At 35.0% G+C, this 10,240-nt stretch overlaps 1 protein-coding gene across 1 annotated transcript; it reads left to right on the top strand.

The window, feature by feature from the left end:
• Positions 1-725: 725 nt before the first annotated feature.
• cd8b (cd8 beta) lies at positions 726-10,027 on the top strand. The gene is made up of 7 exons (XM_030134786.1): positions 726-860; positions 2,829-3,182; positions 5,055-5,138; positions 7,409-7,498; positions 8,678-8,711; positions 8,802-8,845; positions 8,965-10,027. The coding sequence occupies exons 1-6, from the start codon at positions 806-808 to the stop codon at positions 8,806-8,808; spliced, it is 624 nt and encodes a 207-aa protein (XP_029990646.1). The 5' UTR covers positions 726-805; the 3' UTR covers positions 8,809-8,845; positions 8,965-10,027.
• The last annotated feature ends 213 nt before the right edge of the window (positions 10,028-10,240 follow it).

Genomic DNA, 10,240 nt, shown 5'->3' with positions numbered 1-10,240 from the left:
GGCCCTGTAGTTGAAGAATCTTCTCATAATATCATCAAAATGTCTATAAAAAGTGATTATTCTGCTAATATGAACTCTAATTAGCTTTTATGTAACAGTGCATAATGTACAGTGTTTGTTCCAAGGTTTGTTTATTTTCAGTCGGTACCTGGAGTTCAGGCTTCGTATGCTGGTGTCCCTGTTGCATGCTCTGCACTGAGGCATCAAGCTGCTGTATGTAGGACTCTGCTGAGCTCGAGGTCAGGTCACACACCTGGGCACACACACACACACACACACACACACACACACACACACACACATACACACACACACACACACACACACGTACACCACAGTGCTGCAAACCTGCTGCTCTATCAGTTTTCATGGGTTTTTATTGTTTGATATGTGCTTATATGTGTTTGGATGGAACATGCTGTGTTTTCAGCTGTCTCACATATGCATACTTTATATATTTATGATCATATCTATATTTCAGTTTAACTGTGTGCATCATAGATAGGCCTTTTTATAGCTCTATCATGATGTGTTAACTTTAATATGCTACATGTCAATAGACTTTCCCATTACTGTTTTTTTTTTTTTCTACTACAGTTTGTATGAGTGTGTGTGTGTAAATTCTACTTCTGGGGTATTTCCTTCAGTGACAGGTCCTGTGTGTGTCACATCGGGGTGTTACCCTGACGACCTAGGCCACTCAGCTCAGTTCCTCCCATCATCTCTGACAGATAGATACTAGCAGGAAAAGAAAGTATCAGCAGCTACCATTCAACACACGCATATACAGAGTGAGTGATCAAAAATGATCCGGCTGCTTCTGGGATGGACACTGCTGACAGGGACATTATGGAGTCTAGGTAAGACCACGAAATGAGTTTTTACAAGCTTTTAGCATTTTTGACATGTCAACTCAGTCAGCAGCCTGAAACGAAGGATGCGTACGCTCAAGCTGAAGTGTGTCTGATGTTTAAAGTAAATATTATCTCTGTTTGTTTGATACAATTTTAATATTAATTTGTGATAAAGTTAAAAAAAAAAACAGCACATAAGTGGTTTTAACAGATTAAAAACAACTAAATAAGCTTTCTCTTAATTGTTAAAACAGTTAAAGCAAAACTGCAATCGAGGATGTTGTTGTTTTAATATTTTGCATTAATCTATAATGTGTTATATGTGGTTATTATAGAATATGAATATATAAATGAAAAATATGATAAAAGAAAAATGATGATAGAAATACGCTGAATATAGTTCTATATTTTTTACAGTTAACATTATTGCTCTGTACAGCCTGTGGAATGAACCGCTGAACTGTTAACTAGACTAGATTCACTTTGCTGTTTTCTTAAATGCATTTATTTATTTATTTTAAATATCTTTTTATTTTACAAAAGAAAATCATCCAAATACAGTACATACTTAGTGATACTGGGTCTTACATTTTGCAATTCACCTTTGTGCACTCTTCCCACCCCCCCACCCCTAAAGGAATAAACCAGCTAAACACTCAAAAGTAACAGACCGAAAACATAAAAGTCTGAATATAAATGCATTTTTTAACATACATTTTTCATGCATATCGACAGGAGCACATTATAATGCAACAGATTTAAGCAGCAGTGTGTGTTAACCTTTGAAAAATAAGGAGCCTTTGAATTGAACACACCTTTACGTATTTCACAACAACAGCGATTGCAACAGGTAGCATCTTATAAGTAGCTTAAAATTCAACATTTAGATGTAAAAGACTGTTTCTAAAATTAGATAAAATAGCTGTTGTAGACACGGCATGGATAGTAAATGGTGTCACTTTACAGTAGTTTCAAAATATCATCTTCAGTGTGAAATGAGAAGAGGTTTCTGTATTTTCCATTCTTGCATCATTTATGCTTCTGTAACATATTTCACATGATTTGACTTTGCTTTAACCATAGTTACTTATAAATTTTACATTTCTGTCAGTCTAGAGCGCAGGTGTCAAACATACGGCCCAGGGTCCAAAACCGGCCCGTCAAAATGTCCAATCCGGCCCGTAGGATGAATTTGTGAAATGCGAAAATTACACTCAAGATATTAACAATCAATCATTTTACTTTAGGGGTCATATAAAGCCCTACTTTAGTCTCAAGTGGGTCAGATCTGTAAAATACTATTATAATAATAATAACCCGCAAATGATGATGACTCCAAATTTGTCTTCTTTCTTTTAGTGTAAAAAAGTGAAATGACATGAAAATGTGTAAATGTACAAACTAGCCTTTCAGCCAAAATATAAAAACTAGAAGTATCCTAAGAGAATTAAGCACAATTTTCTTATTACTCTGCCTGTTGTTAAATGTCTTGTGTGCTTGCAGGTCCATTGTGATCTGTAAGTTGCAATGCACGTCTGCAAATGATAAGCAGAGGCATAATATTGTTAAAAACGCACTTAAATTTCAGTTTTTTCATAATTGTTCATGTTATTCACATTTTTAAAGGATACTTTATAGATGTAAACGTTTCCATAATGTAATTTGACTTTTTTCACTATAAAAACATTGAAAAGTTTGGATTTTGCATTATTATATATTATTATGTTATTATTTGACTGATCCGGCCCACTTCGGATCATATTGGGAGGATATGACCCCTGAACTAAAATGAATTTGACCCCCTGGTTTAGACTTATCTCCGAACTTTTTGACCGATTGATAGATACGTCAACTGTTTAACACAAGGCCGAGACCACCACTGGAGACCCTTTAGGTGTTGAACTCCAGAATGTGTGTGTGTATTTCTGTACTGATGTTGTCAAATCTAAAATGTCCTTGTGTTTTTGCTTCTAGGTTCAAGCCAGACCCTACTACAAGAACAAGTCAAAGTTCTCTACCCTAAGATCAATGATTCTGAAACTGTTGAGTGTGAATGCTTCAACGTCTCCTGTGACTATGTGTTCTGGTTCCGTAGTCCTCACAACACTGTGACGTTCGAGTACATAGGGAGATCCAACAACGCGGACCGTGATGCTTACAGCAATGATTTGTTCAAATCTCGCTTCAAAATCAGAAAGAGGAGCGGGGTGTCCTACACTTTACGCATCAACCGAGTTACACAGGAGGACACAGGGATTTATTCTTGTGTCCTAAAAGACAACAGATACGCAGAGGTGTGGAGGCCTGGGGTTCTGCTTCTGCCAGGAGGTTTGTGTACTGACACTTTCAGAGCTTTTTTTAACAGAATTAAATATTAGGTGTCTGTTAAAATGGCCGCCACTGGTCTCAGTTTAGGTCAGTGGTTTTTTGGCTTTTTTTGGCCTTTTTTGGCTCGTGACCCCATTTTAACATCATAAATTTCTGACGACTTCAGACATTCAAAATGGAGACATTTTTCGCTTGGAGATGTCTTAGCGGGACCAGGCGGGCGAAGAAATCTTTCCATTCTCTGTTCGGTTCAGTTTTCTGACTGCAACTGTGTCCGAGCCGGTTGAAGCATCGTAATGCACATGGTCACATGATCGGGTCACCCAAGATATGTCCTCTTAGATATTATATTCTGCATTTTATTTGAACTCGATTTTTATCAGGAAAACTTATATTATAATGAAATATATATTGAATCATTAATTCAAAGATATTTTTGTATAAGTAAATTTTTTTTTAACAATTACTAAAAATTCCAGGCGACCCCAAGGTTGAAAAACACTGGTTTAGATGGTTCAGGTCCAAAGCAATACTCAGAATGATGACTCTAACTCAACATTCAGATTAAAAATAATAATTTGCCTGTATACATCAGCATTTTACATCTAAATCTAAACTGATTTCCACTCAAGCTTCTGTATCTTAACCCTGAAAGACCTACACAGTCACCGCCGACCAAAAGCAACTACTGATCGAAAACACTGAACAACTTTCAAACCCCTAATTATATCAATACAGTTGAATAATGAAAGTACAATGCAGTTTCTTAGCTTTTCATTTTCACCAGAAATGATCCATTTGGACGTTCTAAGGCTCCATAGTGAACGTGGAAACACCGTCATATGCTGCAACATTGATTCACCAGTAAAAGCATGGAGTTTGACAAATGACAGCGGATGGAGAGGCTTGTTTTTGAGTTAAATAGATGATATATTTTGTTTCAGTTGTCTCTGTTCCCATACAAAAAGTTGAATTATTATCACTAAAATTAATTTGGCCTGAGCTTTTACAATTGCCCCCATCATCAGTGAATTAGATATAGGAAAAGATCTGCTTTGCTCTAAAAAATGCACATAATGGAATAATAACTAGTGATAAAACAGTTACAAATAATTTATATAGAGGACAAATTCATTTGGAAGTTACTGCAAAAATAGGGTTAAATTTATGCACTTTGTAGAGTAAGCAGACACTCGATGACCACACATTGGGTGACCACTCCAAATTTCCCAGCCTGAAGCCCACTGAAACTTTAATGTGCTGTAGAATAAATAAATCTGATGAGCCGTCGAACAAACAAAACCAAGTTGCTTGCCTTTTTTACATTAATATTGGTATAAAGTGTCAAATAGCGATGTGAAAGACAGGCGGACAGTATGACAAGGTTTTAATTTCTCATAGGAAATTAGGAGAAATGCCATCAGTTACACATTAAGCTCATTGAAAACCACGCTTAAGTTGTTAAACTAGTGGTCCCTTCACTTATTCTAAATCTGCAGATGTGTACACGTGATAATACTGTTAAGGCTTTTCCCTTTGTTGCGGTACGTTTACATTTGTGGTTTTTTATTATAGCGTAAGATAAACACTAAAGAGCTGGCACCATAGAGCGTATAGTCTACAAAATATGATTGTATATCATAAATAATATCATAAATTGGTATGAAAAAGAAAAAAATTAAAGAAAGTGTCTGAAATGATTCACATGCGATAAAAATTTGCTGGTTTTAATACATCGTAATGCATGAACGGATTAGGAAAAGGTCAAAATAGGTGGAATTCTGCTTTTTTGACTGTTTTAATATCCTTGCTTCAGTTTTAATTTTTATCCATTTAATTTCTTTCTTTCTTTTTCTGGTCTTTATTCAACAGTGATCCCCCCAACACCGCCTCCAAAGCCTAAACCCAAACCACCACGCTCAGGCTGCAAATGCAACAAAAAGAATCAAAAATCAGGTGAGTTCTGTGTTTTGTTGTTTAAAGTTTATTATTTTGTGGTTCTTATCGTGATTTGGTATTTTTCATTCACACTCTACTATGTTCAAGTTCAAGCCTCGCTTATTGTGTTTAACCCTTTGATGCATGAATTATTTTTATTTCCTCTTTAAGCATGAAAAAAGCAATGTGATTGAAATTTTTTTTATGAGGTTACAAAAATGTCCACTCAGCTGGACTCCATGTTTAATTTTTGAAGCAAAGAAACATGTATTTAAAACCCATCATTAGGAAGTGATAAACTGTGCGACAACTACGAAATAAGAACATTTTTAATGCAGCTAATCTGACATTTTTCATGGTTTATCATACTCTAATACTAGTTATTACTCATTTCACTGAGATTATATACAAAAAAAAACATGTTTGTTAAAGAAAACTGTTAATTACAGTCTAGTAAAAATTTGCAATTAACCCTTTCATGCATACTGGTCACTCTAGTGGACAGTTATTCTACATCTGTTCTCTTGTATATTCATGGGTTTTGCTGTTTTAGTTCCATATCAGCCAACACAGTGGACGCTCATGCATCATCAGATACACTGCAATTCATACCATTACTGTAACTTTGCTGCTCTTGATAAACTTGATCTGAAGTAACATGTTTTAGTGTAAATCAATTGCTAATTGTTATGAGACTGTAATTAACAGTTTTCTGAAACAATTTTTTTTTTTTTGCATATCCTCCTGAGACCCAGCAATACATTGTGTCCTCTATCGGGGATAAAAGTTTGACAGTTTAACTAAAATGCTGTCCATTGCAAAGGACATTCCATTAAAAAAAATCCATCAATAAATAAAAAAAATATTTTTAAAATGTATCTGAAAAAACTGTTGCATTATGCAGTTTCCAATCAAGACAATTTTTTAGTGTAAAAAAGCTAAAATTCTCAATTTCCTGGGTCTCAGAGGATATTATCGCCATGAAATGAGTAATAACTAATATTAGAGCATGATAAAATGTGAGAAAACTGTAATGACGTTAGTACAAACACTGAATCCAAATGCAGTAACTCGGACACAAAAATAAGGTTCAAAAGATTTATTATTCACACACAGGTGAAAGAATAATAATAATGACAGAATCTTGAGGATAAAGGTTGGAGATATCCTCCTCTGATTCGTCCTCCGGTTCGAGGGCGGCAGCCCGTCTCCCCGAGCGGCGTTTGGGGTATTTTTCCCGACTGGGGAAAAGCAAAGGGAGGTCAGGGACGGAAACAGGTCATGCACAGGCAGGCTATCACTCAGGCAACAGGACATAAGGGCTAGACAAATACTCACGTACCAGAAAGTCAGGGCGAGAAGATCAAAACCAGGAAATCCAATGAGGCAGACAAAAACCGACAGGGAGCAGGCAGTAGGCAAAAAACCGAGGAATCCAAAAAGGGTCACAACAGGCAGACAAAACGAACAAACGAGGTCAAGACGCTGGTAAGAACTACGAGAGTTACAAACTGGCGTCTGACTGAGGGAAGAGACAGGGTTTAAATACACGAAAGGGAGGGAAGACAACTAGACACAGGTGGAGCAAATCAGGGCGGAGACAGGTAATCAGGTAAGAGGTCAGGGAGAACAGGGAACAGGAAGTAAAGACGACAGACAAGACACATGAGGGGAAACTTAACAAAATAAAACAGGAAGTGACAAACAAAACATAAAAGACAGACGAGACCAGACTATCGTCTGGCTGCGGGTATGACAAAAACATCAGATTAGCTGCATTAAAAATGTTTTTATTTCATAGTTTTCATACAGTTTATCACTTTCTGATGATGAGTTTTAAATACATGTTTCTTGGCTTAAAAAATTAAACGCATGGTGTCCAGTTGAGTGGACATTTTTGTAACTCCACGAAAAATAGGTTCATAAAAAAAAAAAAAAAAAAAAAAAAAAATTCAGTTGCATTGTTTTTTCATGCCTAAAGAGGAATAAAAACACTCAAGAAAAAAATATTGACTAAGGTTCTCATAATTCATGCATGAAAGGGTTAATTTCCATTCAAACATGTTACTGCAGATCAGGTTTATCAAGAACATAAAGTTACAGTAATGGTATGAATTGCAGTGTATGGGATGGTGCATGAGTGTCCGCTGTGTAAAAACAACAAAACCCATGAATATACAAGAGAACAGCTGTAGAATAGCTGTCCACTGTACTGACCACTAATGTATGAACACTGACAAATGTTTGCATATAATGCACTCATATACTTTATGTTGTGTTTGCTGTAGATGAGTGTGGCTCCATGGTTCTGTGGCCGTTGGTCGGACTCATTGCAGGCCTTTCTGTCGCTATCCTCTGTACACTGTACTACTTCAGCCGTAAGTTTGATTAAATATGTATAAAATCATGTAGGATCAATCACCAGCACTCAGTTTCATCTGATATAACTTGTTACATTTTAACCCATAAAGACCCAGTGCTACTTTTATGGCAGTTCTCAAATGCCTTTGTCTCTCTTTTTAATCTTTCTTAAGTCAGTTATTACCATTTATTATGATATTATCCTCTGTATTCTACATTTTTTTCTGTGAAATTCAAGTATTTTATTAAATCTAATTTATTGATCATGTAGATGTTCTTTAAAGATCAGATTAAAGTTGATGGTTATTATATCAGAAGCAGAGAATCCAAAATAAAATTTGACATTTTTCAGCAAATTTATCATTAACTGAACATAAACCAAGTGTCTCCATTTACTGTCATTGATCCAACTCCATGGGTTTTACTGGTGAATCAATGTTGTAGAAGATGACATTGTTTCCAAGGTAACTACGGAGCCTCTGAACATCCAAATGGATCATATCTGATGACCATAAAAAGATGACAAACTGCATTTTACATCAATTATTTACATGGATTGATAGGATTAGTGGATTAACAGGTATTAAACAGTTTAGATCAACCCAGATTTCCCTTGTTTCATGTTGGAAAGGGTTTTGTTTCTTTTCTTTGTAGATCAATTGACGATTTTGATCACTGGTGGATGTTTGGGTCTTTATGGGTTAAGATGTAAGGGCTGTCAAACTCATTACATGCAACCAAATTCAATCTAAACCAGGCTGGACCGATAAAAAACAGGACAATAAACTATAAATAATGTAAGAGGTAAAAATATTCTAGTCTAACTTTAAGGGCAATAGTGTATTTGTCCAAGTTATACACATTTTGTGAAAGGATAGTTTGTAAACGTAAACATTTTCATCATGTAATTTTACTTTTTTCACACTAAAACAAAGAGAAACATATAAGATTTTCATTATTTATAGATTATTGTGCTAGTATTTTGCTCTTCCAGCCCACTTGAGATTGAATTACTCTGTGTGTGGCACCTATACGATTTTGACCCCGTTGACTGTTAATATTTTCAGTGCATTTGAACTTTGCAAATTAATCCCACGGCCCGGATTGGACCGGATTTGGGTCACAATTTTTCTGTTTGACGCCTCTGATGTTACTATTTGATTGTTTTTCTGATGAGTTTTCTTTTGTTTTAACAGGGCTTCCCAAAAAATGCCGGCACCACTTTGCGAAGTATGCAGTTACAGTGAAATTTTCTATTTACATTATATCTAATAATTGTTTGTTCAGGTCAATAATTTCATTTTTCTTCTTTCAACTTAGGAAATGACCAAAGCACCACTTGTACATCCTACATTTAACTTAAAGTAAGTATTTGCTTAAGTGTGATGTACTTCTCTGGTTCTAGTAAAGCTATGAAAGACTATAATAATGGATGAATATTAAAAGCAGATTGTTCACACTGACACTCTTTCTGTTCTTGCAGTGGCTGAAGTGCATCACTGAAACACATCTATGAATTGCAAAGAACATGAGAAGAATCATCCTGAAGATTTTGTCTTTTAACATCTTTTAACGCGTTCATGTCTGAGATGTTTTGATGTCGACAGTAACAGCAGCAGTGATGTATCATAGTGACATAATGAGCGTCTTCTGTTACATGAGGACGCTCCAGTTTGGTAAATCCACAGCCATTCTGAATATTAATGTTTTACAGCTTGTAAATATCCTTTTGCTTTGTAGATTAAACATTTTAAGCAATTTATGTTCATTTATTGAAGTGTTCTTTCTCCATTTACCACATTAAAGGCGAGGACTTTCCTTCTCTGTAGTTCCATACATGTGATGTTCTTTAAAATGGATGTGTGGGGAATTATCTGACTGTTCTTTGATTTGCTTTTGCTGTTTATTATATATATATATTTATGAAATCACTTTATGCAGGCATTTTATGGGTGGTGGTGTTTTTTTTTTTCAGGTAATTTCCTGGAAATTCCTCCCATAACTTGTGCAAAAATTTGTTGTTATTTACTTTTTAATGGCTTCCAGGTCTGTGCAATTTCACTAAAATGAAAGTAAATACAGTGCTACAGTTCATTGCATTATATAAAAGGGCTTTATTAGTATGATTTGATCATTTGAACATTTCTAAAAACATCCATCAGCAATATGACGGTGAAATAATATCATGCATAACATAACAGTGTGATTTTTTCATAGATCATTTTAATAAGTGAATGTTTTTGGCTCCAAAGTGAATCATTTCTGTTAAATATGAAACTCTAAAGGATGAATATTTCATTTGTCCATTTATTCCTACAGGCATTGGACTTCTACAGCCAATAACACTGTATGCATTTTATCATTTGTAAATAAAATATATAGGTCTGACTTGGAAACAGCAAGATCTGGCTAAGTATTTGGAAAATGATGAGAATCTGGGACTTCAGTCAGAAAATACAGAACCTGTAGAGTGATGTTACCATATTTATTTGTGTGTTCATCTCTGGATCCACGTAAAAAAAGCATTGTTGGTTGAAAATTTTGTGACCAAAATTCCTTAAATCAATAAAAGTGACTTAAATCTAGACTGGTGCTGACTTGTCTTGAATAAATGGTTGGAGTTATTGAGTTATTAATCATTAAAATCAATAAATTAAAAACTATGTAAAGTTTTTAATGAAAGTGACTTTTAGTTGAATAAGCAGGATATTTTAGGATTAATGTTAAAATGATGTTTAATGTGTTGTACATCTTAAAGA

Source organism: Sphaeramia orbicularis, chromosome 5 (genome assembly GCF_902148855.1).
Source record: "Sphaeramia orbicularis chromosome 5, fSphaOr1.1, whole genome shotgun sequence".
NCBI lineage: Eukaryota > Metazoa > Chordata > Actinopteri > Kurtiformes > Apogonidae > Sphaeramia > Sphaeramia orbicularis.
The sequence above is the reverse complement of the archived record's forward strand: the minus strand, read 5'-3'. Positions and strand labels throughout refer to the sequence as shown.